Source organism: Diadema setosum, chromosome 7 (genome assembly GCF_964275005.1).
Source record: "Diadema setosum chromosome 7, eeDiaSeto1, whole genome shotgun sequence".
In the NCBI taxonomy this organism is placed as follows: Eukaryota; Metazoa; Echinodermata; class Echinoidea; order Diadematoida; family Diadematidae; genus Diadema; species Diadema setosum.
This window is the reverse complement of record NC_092691.1, coordinates 8908983-8929160: the sequence shown is the minus strand read 5'-3', so window position 1 is coordinate 8929160 and position 20178 is coordinate 8908983. Positions and strand designations below refer to the sequence as shown.

At 36.9% G+C, this 20178-nt stretch overlaps 2 protein-coding genes across 2 annotated transcripts; one reads left to right on the top strand and one right to left on the bottom strand.

The window, feature by feature from the left end:
* Positions 1 to 2756: 2756 nt before the first annotated feature.
* LOC140230688 (uncharacterized) lies at positions 2757 to 10213 on the bottom strand. Its single transcript, XM_072310830.1, has 5 exons — positions 10156 to 10213; positions 7040 to 7157; positions 4315 to 4474; positions 3753 to 3890; positions 2757 to 3428 (listed from the first exon to the last, which is right to left on the bottom strand). Exons 1-5 carry the CDS (start codon positions 10211 to 10213, stop codon positions 2757 to 2759), a joined length of 1146 nt encoding a protein of 381 aa, XP_072166931.1.
* Positions 10214 to 13746: 3533 nt separating this feature from the next.
* Positions 13747 to 19797, top strand: LOC140230687 (uncharacterized). The gene is given in 5 exon segments (XM_072310829.1): positions 13747 to 13758; positions 14811 to 15026; positions 15824 to 16627; positions 17876 to 18130; positions 18709 to 19797. Coding segments are annotated over 5 exon segments (2376 nt in total).
* The last annotated feature ends 381 nt before the right edge of the window (positions 19798 to 20178 follow it).

Genomic DNA, 20178 nt, shown 5'->3' with positions numbered 1-20178 from the left:
CTGTGAAAGTGAAGTTGGCCTTTTTTGTTGATAAAAAAGTAACACAATACTCAGAAATGGATTGTATACTTATGTGTAGAGCCTAAGTAAGGTAATTCCTGCGATACATGTCACATGTTTTGGCATTTTCTAGCATCTTGCGAGATATGAAACAAAGTTATGTGTACGTAGACTACGTACACGTTCAGTATATATATATATATATATATATATACAACGTATATATATATATATATATATATATATATATATATACACACATATATGTGACTGTGCATCACAAAACGAACAAAAAGTCGCACACACTGATTTTGTGTAAGGACTGAAAATAGGTGATATGGGTCAACCTAGCCGATCTTGACTTTTTCATATTTTCTGAAAGAGCAAGTCTTCTTCTACATTATGCTAAAATTTGGGATCATACAACGGGCAGGAAAGTGTGTTTTAAGCAGTTTACCTCGAACAGTTTTTTGGTAGAATAATGTGATTAGGTGTGTCTTTAGAGTCCCATTTTCATTTCTTAAAAACCTTGTACACACTCTTCACTTTCAACTCTAATAACTTTTGAAAAGATAATGCTACGGGTTTGAGAGTTGGGATTAATTATGGACAGAATGTGTTAATGAGGCATGCTTAATTTCACTTTAATCTAATAATCCCTTCATTGTTGGCGGTTCACATCCTGGTTTTGTTTTGTTTTTTTTTTTTGTCCCATTCATCGCACAGCCAGCACGGCTTGGTAAAAATTTAGCGCTTGAATAGACACTGCATTTCAGAGCCTCTTTAGGAGAGTCCATTTGATTTGAGTTATGCATCATTTTAAGCTTAAAGACTGCTCTTTCAGAATATGCTCTTAACTAAAATTTAATGTCTGGTGACTTTGTGTTCGTTTTGTGATGCAGGGTCACATACATGATTTTAGCCACTAAAAAATAGTCGGGCCACCAAATTTCGAAAAAGGTCAACTTGTGGTCACCGGGGCAGGTAAAATTTAAAATTGAACTTTATCTCTCCTTTTCTTTCATGCCAAAACATTTCTTTTTCGGGCCACCACAGAGAATGTTAGTGTCGAGCAACGTTGTACACACATTACAGTTTTGTTTTACTTTAAAAGGACAACGACTTCTCTTTATACTCTTCTCTTTAGGCCTTATACAAATTCGGAAATCATAATTGCGATGATGATCGATCATATTGAAAGACAGTCTGGTATCCGTAATTCATGAATTCAATGTCTTCGGCAATTTATTGTGCCACTGTTCATCGATACGCTTTTCAAATTCGAAACTTAGGAATTACCTATTGCTTCTGTTTATATTCCGTTAGGTGCCACATCTACCAGGGCATATTAGTGCTCATTATGTTTCTATCAAAATATTAGAACATGAGGGTTTGCGTTTGGACGTTTTTGTTGTTAACTTAACAAATCATGCAACTTATTGACTTAGCATCAGAATCATGAGGCGCAAAACGTTTGAATATAGCTTACAGCAATTAGTTAACATACTCATTGCAATCATTCACCGTTAGTTGGAGAAACCAAGACATTTGAATATAGTGATTCAATACGGATCTCTCTTTAAATTCATTTCTAGGTTACAAACATCTCATTGAATACTTAAAAAAGCACAAATTCAAAAGTGCTTTCCAGCTTTATTCATTGTTATTCATATAAGAAATTTCATAGCTTACATAAAATTTTGCTGTGGGTACAAGGAAATTATGAGTATTTCAAGGAGTTTGGATTTTAGACTACTAATCAAAATACATCTCACGTTCATGATCAATTCAGTTGGCCATTTGTGAAGTAAAGACATTGTCACCTCATCTAATTTTCAATTCGATTAGTGAGCATCTCTTCAATGAATATGTCTTATCTCTCTCGGAAAGCTCGCAGCCTTCTGCTTGTCGTGACAATAACATACTGCAATAAAGTCAAGTATAATCTTAGTTGCAGCCATTTTGAGGCACCCTCCCAATAAGTATCATCTCTGCAAACAAAGTGTTGTCAGGGTTTTGTATGATTGCATGTACTTACAGCCTGGAAGGATTAATGAACGAGTTATTGTAATTTTGCTTTTCGTTGGCCTCTATTGTAATTTCCTTTGGAGTTATTTTTCTCTTTCATGTCGCTACCTTCTGCAAGATTTTACTCACTTTTCTGGTGCGATACAGTATGAATGTACAACGAGCCGAGGGAAAATGCTTGTGAAGAAAGTATTGTTATCACTAAAAGAGATATGCGTTTATTATAAGAAATTATGCTGTAAAGCCGAGCCCCCATCATAAACAAATATGAGATTCCTTAGAAAACTAACTTGTTTTTTTATTGTTAGGTGCTGGTCTTTCAGCTAGCTGCAACCAATAAATCTGAGTGGCTGTTCTCCACAATCTTTTTATTCTCCAAAACCAGTGATGAGTATCAGTAACAATCTAAAGGTAATGGGTTAAGTTCCTTTTAAACTTCGTTTATTTGAAGACACGTCAATTATGGCACAGAAATGTTTTAGCGTCTTGAACTTATACAGTAGTGCATTTCCTGTCAAGGAAAGTTAAAGTGCTACAATATAAAGATATGAAAATTATACATGGATAGCATTATAATATTATTACACCAACAATATGCAACACTGCAGAAGAGTTTTTCTCAAAGACATGGGTGCATCTACAGTTAACAGTAAAGAACTTTCTGGTGTTTTCTATGTATAGTCACATCGTATTCCAGACTAAAATCTTGTAATGGAATTACAGGATCTCTAGAGTTTTAGGTTATCGGGAATGCTCTCGTAGATTACCGATTTGATTTTACCATTGGAGTTCTGTGTCCCATGAAGATCTACTTCAGAAGACGTCTTATCTTTGTACAAACATGCAGTGGGGACTCTTTTGTCATTGCCAACATGCCGCTCATCAACAATTTTACCAGCACATGTTTCAAGAATGAGATACCCATTTTCATCGACTTCGCGTTCTTCCCTTTCCTTCTTTGGATAAATTGAAACAGAATAGAGAGGATCGTTCGGACTCATAGGAGGAGGGGCGCGTTTATCTTTTTTTCCAATGATCCAGTACTTGGGAGCACGTTGCGGTTCTCTGGCGAGTGCGGATCGGTCAAAAGTTGAAGGGATATCTTCGTAAACTGGTGATTGTAAGTCATTAGATCTGGTAGAGTCGCCTACAGGAATGGACGGAATAAATGGTGCTCCGTAAGGTAAAGGACCGTCGGATAGCAAATCGTCAATGACAAAAGTCCCTGTCGTATCACAACGTGCATGAGGTTTGATTCCAGTTACTCTGCGTTGACTCACACTGGAAACGAGGTACCCGTTTTCATCAGTATCCTTTTCAATTGCTGCGAAAGTATCCCTACGTGGATGTAATGGGACATCTTTTTTAATGTTCTTCATAACAGTTCCTGACATGTCCATGTACTGATGAGGTTTGATTCCAGTTACTCTGTGTTGACTCACATTGGAAACGAGGTACCCGTTTTCATCAGTATCATTTTCATTTGCTGCGAAAGTATCCCTACGTGGATGTAATGGGACATCTTTTTTAATGTTCTCCATAACAGTTCCTGACATGTCCATGCACTGATGAGATTTGATTCCAGTTACTCTGTGTTGACTCACACTGGAAACGAGGTACCCGTTTTCATCAGTGTCCTTTTCATTTGCTGCGAAAGTATCCCTACGTGGATGTGATGGGACATCTTCTTTAATGTTCTTCATAACAGTTCCTGACATGTCCATGTATTGTTCTATTCTTTCATTACCTCTAACGGTTTGATACTGGGCAAAGTATTCACTGTCTTGGTCTATGACGTCATGGAGATGCCGGAAGTTCGTGCCCGCTGAATCTTTGATCATTTCCGCTTCAAAATTGTCGTCCTGTCAAGAAATGTCGAGAGTTTCAAGAATGCACACATTATTATCATTTCTGCTGGTTTGATGGTTTGACTTTATTAAATTCACATGACTCTGTGACGGTTTAATTACAACATAAGATCAAAGAGTCTGACTAGTGAAGCTCTTGATTGTTTCAATACACACACAAAAAAAAACAGAAAAAAATCTTTCAAACTTAGAAGCATTCAACAGTCACATACATTCCGCAATAGGAAAGATTAGGAGAAAAAAAAATCTTTAAAACATAATGACTGAAAGCACTCTGGGCACCGTTTCATGAAAGTTGTCAGCCCTGACAAGTTGTCATCTCAAACAATTTCAGTAAAATCTTTGGTTTTGATTGGCTGAGAAGCTCTGGTCACTGACTGTTACTATGGCGATTGTCAGAGACAAATAGTATACTGACTACCTCCGCACAATGGTAGATGTGATAAATTATCTTCTGACGAGAGGAAGCATCCCCATTTCTGTTGCCTGGATGTTCCGTCGAAGAATGGGGCACTGCGCACGAGTTGGGAGTGACGTTGGCATTCGAGAAATCGGAATCTGCTTGGCGCCTACGTTTTCTGTAGAGATGACAAGAGAGAGAAAATACTCAGAAGGGAATGTTTTACTCAGTCTTTGGTGAATTAACCCTCTTTAAAATAAAATCCTGACGAAGATGAGAGCAGTTACAGCACATAATCAACTCAATCGTTAGATTTGTTATTGAATTACGATTTTTTAAAGAGTATGATATTACGTCCATTTTTGGTAAAAATATGCTTTCGTTTTATATTGAAATAATGCGCGTCTGGTCTTTGATAGACAAAGAGATATTGGGAAAGAAACCCCCTGCTGAAAAGAATGTTTTATGGTACAATCAAAATAATCAATGTTTTCAAAAAGAAGCCTCTCTTTTACAAAGAATGGTTTGAGAGTGGTATTATCCGATTAGAAGACATTTTGTTTGGAGGGAGATACAAAACGGTGGAAGAACTCATGTCATTACTGAAATTTAGAAATAGTAAAAGAAGGACAATTTTTGATTATTCGAAACTACGGGAGGCTATACCGAAAATATGGTTGACTCAACTATCTATGGACAGAGAGCAGAATATTTCATTAATATGTACCCCACATTTAGAAGCTGGGAAAAATGTAAAGAGATTATGTGATGTAACATCGAAGTATTTTTATAATCAATTGATCAAGCAAGAAGGAGTATACACCAGGTGTTGTTTTTTTCTGGGCAAGCGTACTAGGGATGAAGATAATTTGGAATGATTGTCTTGTACGTAATTTGGTCAAAGTAAAAGGTAATAAGTCGAATGAATTTGATTTTAAAGTGTTATATAATTTATTACCAGTGAATATGAATTTGTTTAAGTGGAAAATAAGTAATAATTTCAAGTGTGATGTTTGTCAGCTAGATGAGGATATAACACATGCTTTTATTACATGCAAACTGAACAGAAGTTTTTGGAAGTATATTTCTTGGTTAATTCAGCAAGTTTTCCATGTTTCTGTTGACATTAAAGGTCCAGTTTACCTTTGGGAGCAGTGATTTCAAAAATGTTCAAGATATCACATTTGATGCATATGTGTAGGTCTGTTGTATCATAAAACATCCTACCATATGAAATATTTGCAATAAAACCTAAAATATAAGGGGATATCAGGGTTTTTCTCAGTAAACCGTAACTGTATACGGTTTAGTCTGGAAACATTTTTATTATAACTATTGTTCACATTTTGTGTATTTAACAACACTTAACATCGATTATATGGATTCAAATTTTGACAGTGGTTGTTTCTATCCCTAACTCACATTTTAGAACTATTTTAAAGCACTAATGCTTTCATCTGCAAATGGTAAATTATGCCTTTAATATTACATTTTTGTTGAATAGGAAGTAGATGATTTTATGAATATAGCTTTTTGGTGTATTCATAAATTTATAGTACTGTGTAATAAAGGTGTTGATAATAGAGAACGTAGATTGCGATATATGTTTCTATCAGAATTACGGAAAAGACTTGAAGTAAACAAAACGCGTACGTGGCAGACCTTTGTTTAATCATCCAAATGATTTATTTGATTATGTTTGAATTTCTCTCTAATTTTTGCATGTAAATGAAAATTTTGATGTTATCTTTTTTGTTTGAAATATGAATAAATGTTATTTGAAATAAAAAAAACTCAGTCGTTAGAAGATTTGCTAACTACATACTTATATAATAGATTTATGCAGAAACTTTGTCTACAGTTTACTTAACAAAAAAGAAATCGAACAAATCTAGATTCCATGTACAATCTGTCATTTCAACAAGTGTGTGTAGGGGGATCTGACGGTTAAGTATCAAATCAATTTATTCTCGTATCGCGTTATAGAGAAATATAACACAAACAAGAGGGACATATTGTGTGTATAAACGTAAGTATTTAAATGTAAGGATCATGCCAAAAAAAAAAAAGAAGATACAATTATTATACGTATATTGTTCGGAAGATTCGCTCTTATACAGACATATACTTATGTGTCTGTGTAAGATATATTTGTGTGCGTTTGTTTGTGTGAACTGGTGTATTTTTTTGTCGATCATTATTTTGTCAAAAATTTGTTATAAATTCTGTATATCTCGAAAAATCTGTTGTATTATATAGGGCTTCCCTGAACAGCAAATCTACTGGATATCAGCAGAAATGAACGGAATGTAACTGTTAAAAGATTCGAATAAATAAATAAATATTAAAACAAAATTAAAAGTTTCCATCATCACACCCAAAAAAAGAAGCTTACCATTGCTTTGAAGGATAACTCACGTGCCTTTGTGTGTATTTGTACTGGTGTATTTTTGTCGATTATTATTTTGTCAAAATTACCATCAACCCATCAAAAAAAAGTTTTCTGTAGATATATATGGCTTCCTTGAACAGCAGGCCTCCTGGATATCAGCAGAACTAACAGAATGTCCCTGTCAAAAGATTCGAATAAATAGATTAATATCAAAACAAAATAAAGAGTTTACATTTAAAAAAAAAAAAACTTTCCATTGCTTCCGTTGCATTCCATTGCATCACGTTCCTGTAGTCTACACTTAGAACTCGCACGAAAACATATAAGAGAATAGATTGTGTAAATGCTCACTTTTTCCTGTGATAGTTGCACCAAACCATGCATCGAATGGACACCAGTATGAAAACGAGGCAAAGGATCGGGGTTCCAATTGTCAATGTAGTAGTTTTTATTGCAAGGCCCCCAGAACCTGAAAGATTTTGTACGAGTCTTCGTTACCCAAATAGAATAGTAGACCTATAATGATGGTTGTTTGTTTTTGCAAGTTTTCTTACATGTTTATTATGACAAAAATCAATATTGGAATAACATTGCCTGTCACTGAGCCATTATGATGTGAAGGAGTTTTATGTATCTGCCAAGACAGCTTGATCCTATAGAGTAAACAACATTGCAGGCATCTGATTGGTGATGGTAAGGTCTACAGATGGCTGTTAGGAATGCAGGCATGTCAATAAGATGGTATTCTTGAAAAATGAGGTGATGATTTAGGTTATCACCTTTACAACTAGACGGTGATCATTTCAACATCTTACTTCTTCCCTCTTATATCAATTTGCAGTATTATAAACAAGTATTTGTTCATAGTTGTCTAAAAAGCGTTTACCTCTGCTTGCTGTCAAAAATGCACGAACAAAACAAAACATGATAATAATAGGTCAATTCATCATGACATAGTTATAAGCTGCGTAAAAGTAGAAAAGTCCAAATTCCAAAATCATTTATTTGCTAATTCGAAGATGCTGCATTGTAGATAGATTTACACGCATTATGTAAAAAATAAAAAAAATAAAAAATAAAAATAACTGTTCCACAGCTTCTTTCAGAAAAATGTCTTATATTATAGGTGCTTAATTACTTGATTTTGAGTTACAGTACAAAACATCAATTTAACACGGACAGCTTCGAGTGCAATTATGTGTAGAACTATTGACTTAGCATGCCTAAAAAGAAAGGTGAAGGAAACCTTTTTTCTTTTCCAGGGGAAGACCAAGCCAATTAGAATGAAATTAATATGATGAAATTTATGTAGCCATCACGAAATTATGCTTCCAGCTAAACATCGACGGCACACAAAGAAATGGGCGAGACTTAATAAGGAATGGAAACTGCTGACTTATTCGGACACGAATCTCACCTAAAGAAGATGTGCCGTTAGTCTGCTGCAATGTTGTCAATTCCTGAGTGGCCCAAGGATGAATGTCACCTATTATTGTGCCTATATAGACAGAAGTAAGACAGCGGGTGAATTGTAAGTGTATACTTTTCACAGTATTCTTCTGTTCAAAGTCCCTTGTTTGTCTGCTTAACCTACACCATGATACCCCTAGCAAATAATAATAATGAGAACGACAGTGTTGTTACGCCCACTTCTTGGTAGCTGTCGAGCTGATCGAAAGGACTTACAGTAGGATGTTTTGATATTTTTGTTTGTCTGATTGTTTTCTTTTAGGTTTATGACTATATAGTAGCAGACAACAGGTCTCTTTCTCAATTGCTTATGTTTATCTTTTTAAAAATGTAACAAACACGGACAAATTTAGTGGCATGGTATTGGGAAAAAAACTGCCAAAAAAAAATGATAACACACACACGAAGTGAGGAATTACTCACTTGCAGTATCATTAGGGAGTTTTCGATTGGGTGAACGAGAAGGACGTGCCGCGGAGCGCTACCGTACGTCAAGGCGTCACGTCTGTACGTTGACCCGCTGCTAAAACACATTTCGATTTCGGGCGCCGGCGTCACGTCTCGTGGCGTGTGCAGGAGGCAACCTGTGCCTTGCGTGCATGTATGCGGAATTTGTGACTCGTTTGTACTTGTAATATTTATTTTGTCTTTGACTAGATGCGTATCCTGGGAGGAATTATGTGGATTTTAAAACATGATGCATGGTAAGACTACTAGGCAAATGCACTGCTGCACTAGCTAGGCCAAAAGCACCAAGATCTGTTTGCGTACAGCATTACGTGTAAATGCATGTGTGGGACTACGGTAGGCAGTTGCAAAGTGCGAAACAGTGAAAACAGGCAAATAAAGTAGGTACCAGAGGCTGCAGTTTGTATGTCAGCGCTGCTGCTGTGACGTATCAAGATCATAAGCTTTCATGTAATTAGAATATAAGTATTCTCTCGAAAGAAAAAGGAAAACAGGTGAACTGAGCACGGATTTCCCGAGAGTCATCGTGCTCTTTCGTACGATACCCGAGAGGAGTGTGACGTCATAGCACTAGGTGGGTTGAGCGCGGCGCAACCGATTTGGGTGGACGGTGATAACCGGGGTTAACGCGTTCGAAATTTGTGCGATGAGCCGAGGGTCGACACTCGCGCATGCGCAGTACGTAAAAACTACGTCATAATAGGGTGACGCCTGGCTCAACGTGCAAATCGAAAAGTCCCTATTCTTGCTTTCCGCGGTCGTGTTTATATCTGTATCTTTAAAAGCATCTGAAAAGCAGAAATGAACATCAAGAAAACCAATACCACACAATAAAACTGAAAGTTCCCTAGCAAGATATGTGTATATGTATTATATATATATATATACATATATATATATATATACATATATATATATATATATATATACATATATATATATATATAAAACACAATTATTCCCCACCTCGTGTTTGTTCGAGCCTGCATTGTGGGGATTGAACCTCCCTAGAAATGGTTATGAAGAGATTATTAGATTAAGAGTATGAAGGATAACTAAGATAACTATAATATAGGTCAAGACAGTCAAACACAGGATAGTTAGTAATGGCATAAAACATCACTGCTACCGTTGATTTGTTAAGTTTTGCGTGTTTTTTTTTTTTTGCACACTTTCTGCCTTATCAGTACAAACAGAGTAAACGAGCCTCAAACTAACACAATTTCTTTACAAAAACGTTTTTATCCTGCTATCAAGATCAAAATAGCAGAGACTTCACTTTTTTTTTTCTGAAAATACGAATGCACAGAAGTCAGCCTTTATCGACCCAATATGAATATTTCTAGACATGGTGGAAAATCGGCCGACGCGATTTTTTTTAAGGGATGCTCTATGAAGTAAAAATATTTGTATTTTAGACTTGCCGTCTGTGGAATTTATCAATGGCTGGCAAGATGGGATGGATGAGTTCCAGACCGGGTAGTAGGTTGACCATCCGGGTTGACTTGAACACAGCATCGTCGCGTTACCGTCGATTACGAAACCTTCGCCACAGGTGAGAGTTATCGTGGATCCGTAGCCCGTCATATTAGAGTCCCAGTAACCATTAGACACATTACCGGGATAATCACAAAACCCGGGGGGAACTACAATTTATCCATAATAATAAACAACAAAAAGCAACGACACAGAACTAAATAATTATTACAAATAAGACAAGGACATTAATGCATACACCTTTGTTCATAGAGCCATCATAACATTTATACGTTGATATGAAAATACGTGTGATTGTCACCGAACTTTTCAGAATTGCAAACACGCGCGCACACACACACACACACTCAAATGTGGAAAGTCGAAGTATTTTTTTTTAATAGCATTTACTCATCACAGGCATGGGCGATAGAAAGTGTTATACTGGTCACTCTGGTAGCGTGATGATCCTAAATTAAATCATAAATTACGAATCTTACACTTACATTGATGAGCTGATTGGTTGATTACATTGAAATACACACACACACACACACACACACACACATATATATATATATATATATATATATATATATATATATATATATATATACTTATATGTGATTAGAAATACAGCATGATAGAAATGTGAGAAATGTGAAAAATCCATGTGACTTATCTATCATGCTGAAAGTAAATTTCACTCTGATATGTTTTCCACAACATTTTCGTTTACAAGCAATAACAAATCACGGAGAGTTGTTCAAAGGACATTTACGAAGCGACTTAAAGAGCATATAACATATTTTGATATATGTATATATATGATATATATAGCTTTAAGTGTATAAGTATACTATGCATTCGTTCCATCTGTTCGTCACACTAGCCTTGCATGTTGCGAATAAAAAAGTCACTGTTTTTCTTTCTTTTTCTTTTTTTTTTAAATATAATCGTTTTCAAAAGTTCTTACATCAGGGCTATCACAAACTGCACACGTTCCATATGTTTAAAAAGACGGGGGGGGGGGAATAAGGTCGGATAGAGAAAAATGCTTCTATAACAACTATAATTCAGCACAGAAAAAAAAAACGAGTAGGTTTATTATCTTCTTGCAAAACCATGTACTATATATTATATATATTTATAAATAGTATATATATCTATAAATATAGCCAAAAGAAAAAAGTAAATTAAAAAAACTCGACATTGCAAAAAGTATGTTCATGTCCGAAGAGATATCGAGTCGTGGTACGAATTTTAGAATTTCTTTTTTGAGCAAGATCTTATGAATAAAATACTTTGCTTTCCAACATTGTACTTTTCCGACTTTATATCCTAAAACATATAAATTACAGAAAAAACTGTTTTGACCACATCAACACTGTGGACAGGCCATTATAACAATGAAGATCGAAGCTTATGTTTACTGACTTCCTGAAACCGCAACGTTTAACTCTTTATGTGCCACGTTCGCACGTCCGGCTCAGTCGATAGCCTTTTGTCAAGGCCCTCTCGCTGTAACGTACGTGCGAACGGACGAGCGAAGCGAGTCCATCCGAGCGCGGCCTTTTGAGATCTGCTTGTCTCATTATCATTCATGACCGCAGGCACTCACTGAATAATCATAAGAGGGCTCCGGTCAACCAATGGAATTGCGCGCTATCCACTTCGTCAATCCCGGCGTTGTCGACTATCATGGTGGGTGAAAAACTTATTATAACGAATATAAATAAACCTCTACAAATACTTTTGAATGGCAGTTTAGTCTATTATTGTCTAAATTAGATAAAGTAATATAAGCTAAATATTTTTGTTTGTTATGATATGGTCAAATGTATACACTACAATGTATGTTTAGATTAATTACAAGTAAATTTCCCATGCAATAGTGAACGCTTCCAGATCGACTTGTGCTACCGTTTTGCACAGCCATAGTCTCCTGGAAGGCTCTTCATGGGATTACTCACGCTTAATGTATGTATTGGTGTATCGTAATAGATGAAAATAAATTTTTACGTGTTGGGAGAAAGACTAACAAGCTACTTAATTTATTGTCCCCGCCGAACGAGTTCGAGCAGGGGACTATGAAACGGGCTCCGTACGTGTGTGTGTCCGTGTGTCCGTCCGTGTGTCCGTCCGTGCGTCCGTGTGTCCGTGCGTCCGTGTGTGATCAAAATGTTCAAAATGCTACTCCTTCGCCATTTCTAACCCGATTTTGATTCTGTTTGCTTTATATGATAGCACTACATAGGAGCTTTGAAACTTCTATACAGAATTTCAGTTGTGACCTTTGACCTTGACCTTTGACCTATATTGTACATTTTGCTTCAAAATGTTACTCCTTCGCCATTTGTAACCCGATTTCGATTCCGTTTGCTTTATATGATGGCACTAGGTGAGGGCTTCAAAACTTCTACACAGAATTTTGACCTTTGACTTCTTTGACCTTTGACCTTGATTTTTGACCTATATTGTACTTTTTTGCTACAAAATGCTACTCCTTCGCCATTTGTAACCCGATTTCAATTCCGTTTGCTTCATGTGATGGCACTAGGTGAGGGCTTCAAAACTTCTACACGGAATTTTGACCTTTGACTTCTTTGACCTTTGACCTTGATTTTTTACCTATATTGTACTTTTTTGCTACCAAATGCTACTCCTTCGCCATTTGTAACCCGATTTCGATTCCGTTTGCTTCAAGTGATGGCACTAGGTGAGGGCTTCAAAACTTCTACACAGAATTTTGACCTTTGACTTCTTTGACCTTTGACCTTGATTTTTGACCTGTATTGTACATTTTGCTACCAAATGCTACTCCTTCGCCATTTCTAACCCGATTTCGATTCCGTTTGCTTTATGTGATGGCACTAGGTGAGGGCTTCAAAACTTCTACACAGAATTTTGACCTTTGACTTCTTTGACCTTTGACCTTGATTTTTTTACCTATATTGTACATTGGCTACAAAATGCTACTCCTTCGTCATTTCTAACCCGATTTCGATTCCGTTTGCTTTATGTGATGGCACTAGGTGAGGGCTTCAAAACTTCTACATAGAATTTTGACCCTTGACTTCTTTCACCTTTGACCTTGATCTTTTTACCTATATTGTACATTTTGCTACTAAATGCTACTTCCGGCGGGGACATATTTTACGCACCGCGTAATTTCTACTTTTCCTTGTTTACTTTTGCAATTAGCTGTTTCCTCTCAGCTGGGCATGCCATCAGCTGAGAGACCTGGGAATTTGCTGACATGTGTTTAGGGCTGAAAGTGTAAGGCAATCATGGCGCGTTTGACCACTAGACTGTCACAGTATTAGTAATTAATATGGAGGACACACCAACAAGGCCAGTTAGATCACGCTTCATTCATGGGAGACCAAAATCCACTTTTCGAACATGTGTGATGTGTAATAAAAATCTACTTACCAGTCGAAAATACGTTAAAGTTACTCAAACGATTGTAGATGTCCTCAAAAGTGTTGGATTATTTTCTGACAGAGACGATTGGTCATCTTCAAAGATCTGTGGGACATGTAAAACCAAAGTCGACAAAACAAAGGAAAAGGATAACCCTGCTGAAGACTTGAGAAGTTGGTTTTACCAACACAATCCAAAGGCGGCTGCAGACGTCAAAGATGGGAGTGCAAGTCAGAACTTACGACGAAAAAGACTGATAAAGTCGAGTGACAGTCCATCAGTATTGCAATTACGTGTGGGAAAAGCCCAAAGGAATGAAGGCCATGGATCGCGAAAACAGTTGTCCTTCACAACGACGTCATCGTCGGCACCATCACCACCGGTAAGTCATTGTCAAAATTTGTAGCTTGTGTTGTTTATCTTAACCCCAAACAAATTGATAAATAGATGAATAAATAAAAATCATTTAAAGTATGGACTATTATCAGATTCTGTTATCGTTAACCATATATCCTGGGATAGTTCCAAGGTGAACAACTGAATGGGACCTACTTACGTTAGCACTACTGTCGCTAGTATGTAGTATACTGTACTAAAATACAGCTGTACATTACATTGTACGTCAATAAAAGGGTAATTCTCTGGAAACAACAAAAAGAAGTGCTGACATGACACTAGGTCTAGGTCTATGTTATCTGCTGTGCTGCATGTGAAATCACTCATCACACCATCAACGTGCGTGGCTTGATTATTTGTGCAATTTTACATGCATCTGATCTCAATCGTGTTTTATAATCTGGATCTGTACCTGTGAGGCTGTGAATCTGCTGTATTCATGTTTGTCATAGGTCTAGGGCCTACAATCATAAGCAACGTTCTGATTGTTGTAACACTGAGTTGCTGTGGTGGGGATCAAGTGCCACACACGTTAAAATCTGGAAATGAGCCTTGTCCCCAAGATTTATAATCCATTTAACTTTACATTCTTAACATATGCAAATTTAACAGTTGCAGAACTATTGTCATCAATCGTATTAACCAGACTAGTGAGGCTATGACATACATGTAATTGGTGATAAGTTAAATGCCACTATCATTCACATTAATTCAGAAAACATCTGGTTTCTTGTTGATCTTTCTTTAAAAGAAATTAAAGTTAAATGTTTGGAAAATAATGTCTTTCATGGAATTGCTAAGATTGTATGTGCTAATCTTAATTTGGGTTCAGGTTCATGCATTCATCCTACTGTACTATTGTATTTATTTTTGCTTTTGTACACAGGAATCCACTCAACCAACTTCAACAATCACAAAAGATCTACTGCATGCACTTAACCAAGGGGACTTACAAAGTGTAGTGAAACATGTGGCCACATCTCCTGAACTTCGAAGTCAGCTGTGTCAAACCATCTCAGATGAAATTAATGCCGAATGTACCAAGTTGTGCAGTCGTACCAGTGACTCAACATTCCGCAAGACTCACAAAGCAGCATTAGAAGTGAGTTGAAATAAACTCAGATGAAACAAAGATAATCTTGTTTCAGGTCAATGTCATCTGTCTCACTATAGCTTCTTTAAAAAAAAAAAAGTGATGTTATAATTATGTGTGCTCAGCGTATTATGAATATATACCGGTATATATTATATTTGTTGTTGCCTAAACTCAGTAGAAGATTGCTTATGAAACTTTCTTATTATCTCTTGTTTAGACTTTAGTCAACCCACATTTTGAGTTTATCTGAGATCATAAGTATTGTAACATTGCCTTCCCAGCAGGGCTTTTAATATTTGGAATCTTTTTTTTTTTTTTTTTTTGATTCTCACCATTCATTATCTTAATTGACAACTAAAGATAATGTCAACACACCTGAAGAGAAAATGGCGTTGGTTGTAGTTTCAAATCAAAATTGTACTGCATTGCAGCAACATTTGTGTTACTTGTATTTTTTATGCCTCCGCCACAATAAAGTGGTGCCGGAGGCATTATGTTTTTGGGTTGTCTGTTCGTCCGTCCATCCGTCCGTCCGTCCTACCGTCCATAATGAATTTTGTGGACAAGGTAACTATCACAACCTTTTGAGATATCCTAATGAAACTTTGTATGTATGTGTATTAGGGGGTGAAGTTGTGCCTATCAACTTTTGGGTGCACATGCTCAAGGTCAGGACATGTACTATCTGAACCTATTAGGAGAATTAGGAGAACCATGCATTATGGCGGAGGCATACCAGTAGCCATAGCGACATTTCTTGTTTTTTTTTCATGACACTTCACTGGCATTTTCTTTCCCTACAGAAATACTCTTTCAAAGAGCAAGAGAAAGAACTAGAAGTGCAAGCACCACTCCTTCTTTCATGTCTCCATGCTGCTGCCAGAAATCCAGACCTGGCTAAGAGGAAGACGAAAAGTCATGACACAATCCGCCCTGGCATTATGACGGCTGCTGGGACTTTGCTGTATCTCCGCAATGAGCAAATGAACGTCCATCAAACATTAACAGCAATGACGCTGAAACAAGGAGGAGCAAGTGTCAAGACTTTCGAACGAATGAAACGACGAGGTTCATGTATTGCATACAAAACTTTTCAAGAGAGACAATTAGAGTATGGGAAGGACTTCAATGCTGAGGTGAAAAAGTGGAAAGAGACGGTGGAGGAAGAGCATGAAAAGGAAAGGCAACTCCAAGACCTCATCCAGAAGGGGGATCCTTCTGCACAGGCACAGCTAGATCTTTTGAACATGAAAAGACATCCTGGATACATGCTGAACGGGGACAATGTTGATCTACACATAAAGCCAAGACAGATGACAATGTCTGACAGGTCTCAGGATTTGCACTATTACCAGATGATAGCAGTTGAAAATCGTGTAACTGATTACTCACTGTCTAATGAAGGTACCTCTGCTAACATAAAAGAGGCACCTCTGTCTACGTTTCTGCCCACATCGGACGACAATGTACACCTAAGGGACGAATGGGCAGTGCTTATCGGCCAAGTGATTGTCCAGAACATTCCGTCATTGAGGTGGATGGCTTCATATATCCCAGATCACATTCCCCATAAGTACAGTGAGAAGACCAAGAAAAAGAGTAATGTGGTGAGTCATCTTTCATCTTTTTCGCTTTGATAATGGAGCACAATTCTGACTGGTTACTTTAAGTTTGAGAAGTGTCAATCATGACAGGATCTTACTTGATATATGTGGACCCAGAACACTTTATTGCCATAAATTTATTTCAAAATCTGAAATCAGACAGGGAATAAAAAAATGGGATATGGACATTTTGAACTTCAAATAGATTATCTTTTCCAACTTGTGATTAAACCCGAGTCCCGCACTCTTTAGAAAACCCTCAATAATTTAGCTTGAGTCTGTCATATCATACCAAAACAATTATCCATTTTTTTTTATTAGATATTAAATTTCTTCTAATGGTTTTCTCCAATATTCAAGAGTTGAGATGAATTTTTGCATTTTAAAAGGTTTATACTTGTTTGATTGACATTCTGTAAATGGGCATCATAGAAAATTTATATTCAGATATGATGGAAAAACATTATGTATTGATATCACGTAATAAAAGTTAAAAAAAAAAAACTTTTCTTGAACTGTCATCATGTAACATTTGGAAAAATAATCGATGTGACATTCTTATATTTTCACAAACCGGTATTTGTCTTTGTGGGATCGGTTTAGTAGAGAAGGTATTTATAGGAAAGCCTCACTGGGATAGGCTTTACAATAAGAAAGCGAATTATTGCCACTGATTAAGGAATTAAGGAATTGCCTTATACCTTTACATATTAAATAAGCTCTGAAGTGATCAGAGTTTTAGTATCGGTAGTGACCATAGAGATCTACATCGATGTACAGATTTAGGGTAATTTGTTCATCAGTTGCAATAAAAACAACTTTATGGAAGAGTTTCATGAATTTGAAAAAGTTTCATCCTGATGAATTTTATCAAATTTCCCAACAATTTTATGTATTTCCATATATATTTTGAGTAATGCTATATGAGGCCTGTGTGTATGTTTGGGAGGAAATGGAATTGATAGTGGTACCTCTGAAAATTCCTTATATGCTCAAAATCTTCACAATTTTCATAAAGTTTTTTTTTTTTGAGGGGGGGTGCAGAAAATCACAGACAAGTGATTTTCCATCCTTAAGAACAGAAATATCACATTAAGTATCTGTTTACATTATTGTTATTCGTAATGTTTTTGTAGAGATTCTATCAATGTATGTAATAAATTACTGAATTTATGTATAGCAGTATAGCCAACCCATGATAACATTTGCACATTAATCTAATTAATCTTTTATATTTGCATTCTTCTCCAGGTGAACCTTGGGGTTCAAACAGAAAACGAGAATACTCATGAAGGTATGGTTGCCATACTTGACGAGATGAATCAGTACATCCCTCAGCGTGCAGATGGTACTCAAATACCAGTCATCAGTGGTGGCGACCTTTTAACGTGTGAGAGACAGCAGAATGCCAAGTTGGATAGGCAGGATAGCACTTCATCTGCAGCAAAGTGGGAAGGTATCATTCCTGTCATCGATGACTTCCACACAATGGCCAATTTCCTAGAGGTATGAACTGACACTTCTTCTTTTTTTCATCATAATTATCGCCACAGAAGTACCAGTAACCAAAATGCTATGAGGCTCATTAATTATATATGTGTGGTTGCTTGATTCAAAATCATCTATTTGGAATACAAGGCACAACATCCTTTTCCAACATGATGTCTGTATGATACCAACAAGAACCTCTACCAAGTATCATCAGTTTTAATCAATTTGAACTATATGAAAGCTATTATTTTCTTGTGTGTGTGTGAATTTACTTGTAATTTCAAGTGCCTACCCCCTCCCATTGGGAATGCACACACACACACACACACACACACACACAATCCAATATGCTTTTCTGGGATGAACAGGGCAGATAAGATTTTGTGATAGCATAAATCATTTTAGATGTTTATCATGCCAGTCACTATGAACCTTTTCAGAGAAAGCATTTTATTTTTGCATCAAAATCAATTTACATTACTTCCCCACTTTTCTTTCTACTCTAAACATTTCGAACTGTCGTGTTCCAAATTCATTAAAGTACTGCCTTCTATTTATCATATTGTATCCTCTTTCTTTCCTTTGTATTCCAGGTCATTTGGAAGCTCCTGTATTCATCTAATTCATCCCGTGATCCAGGAACCCTGTATGCAGCAAGGAATTTCTTGCGGGCCCATGATGTCTCTTCCAGTCCAATGAAAGATGTCAATGCATCGGTGGAATTCCTTTCCCGGTACACAGATGCGCTCATCTTGTGTGCTACCCTTGATCATTTTGGAATGGAGGACGTGGACTCCACACCAACTCAGCATGCATTTGATATGATGAACATGGAGCCAAGCAAGTATGTCAAGAAAGAGCTTCATCATATTGTGGATAAATATGCGATGCATGAAGGCCCGGAGTTTGCTCAGCCAACAAAACTTACTTGTCCTTCCTGCTCAAAGTCATATGCCCAGCAACAGAGTTTGCACAGGCATATTGAGAAAAGCCATCCAACTTAATCATCCACAGAGTCTGCCCAGGAGTCCCCACAAGAGGAAGATTCCATCTACAATTACAGTTGTGCAGCTTTGGGTGTTACTCTCCTGTGGAAGGACTTCGAAGATGCACGGAAGCATGGAGATGGAGAGCGACTTCTGCAAATCTACAAGTTTCTACTGCTGTATTTCAAGTTGGAGGGGAAAACGAAATATGCGTACCACAGTTTGAGGCTGCTTACCCAAGTTACATGCACTCTTCCACCCAGACTAGCTCATCAGCTGGTTTGGAATCGCTGTGTCAATAATGCCAGCTTGGTGGACACTAACGTTGAGATTGACCGCGAAATAGAACACCACAATCGTGTCTTCAAGGAGGAGTGCCGACACTTTAAGGGCAAAGTAAGCAAAGCATCGGTGGACAGGATAAGCCATTCCGCACAGATTTGCAATAAGATCTTGAAGAACATGGACAGAGAAGCTCAAGTTAGATTCCACTCTGGTAGGCACAAGGGAAAGGATGTCAGTGGAGACATAACAAAACTGGCTCACCATCTCCACAAGGAGCACATCTTCCAGGAGATGCCACCAAGACACCATCATGCCTTTCCTTCATTCCTAAAAAATCCTCTGACGAGGCTGGACCTCAGAAACCTGCAAACATGGATGTCTGCTAAAATCAAGGAATTTGGTCGGCAATAGTTGTTTTTTGTATTTTGTTTTTGTTTTTGTTCTTTTTTAAGTTCTTTACTGGTGAGATCCTTTAAGAGCTAAATGGAATTTACACCTTGCCACACATGTACAAGCTGTACATGATGTGCATGTAGCACTCTATGCAATTTTAAATTTGTGCAATTTGTAGTGTAATTCAAGTACTTCAAAACATTGCCATCATTGCCTCGATCAGAGTACTTAAACTTATGCACAATTTACCATCCTGGAGTTAATATCAAGGTGAAGCAGAATATGGATGGTGTAGAGAAGGGAATTTCATAATACACAGGAACATATTCACTTTCAAGTTGTAACTTTTAAAGTACATGCAGTTGGTAATTCACTGTGTAAGAAAAGAAATCATAAAAA

Excerpts from the sequence above, each read along its gene's own strand:
- LOC140230688 (XM_072310830.1), bottom strand. The coding sequence starts at position 10,213 with ATGACGGGCTACGGATCCACGATAACTCTCACCTGTGGCGAAGGTTTC. Across the intron at positions 4,475-7,039 it reads TGCAACTATCACAGGAAAAA|AAAACGTAGGCGCCAAGCAG; the intron begins GTGAGCATTTAC and ends TCATCTCTACAG. Across the intron at positions 3,891-4,314 it reads TCTACCATTGTGCGGAGGTA|GACGACAATTTTGAAGCGGA; the intron begins GTCAGTATACTA and ends ATTTCTTGACAG.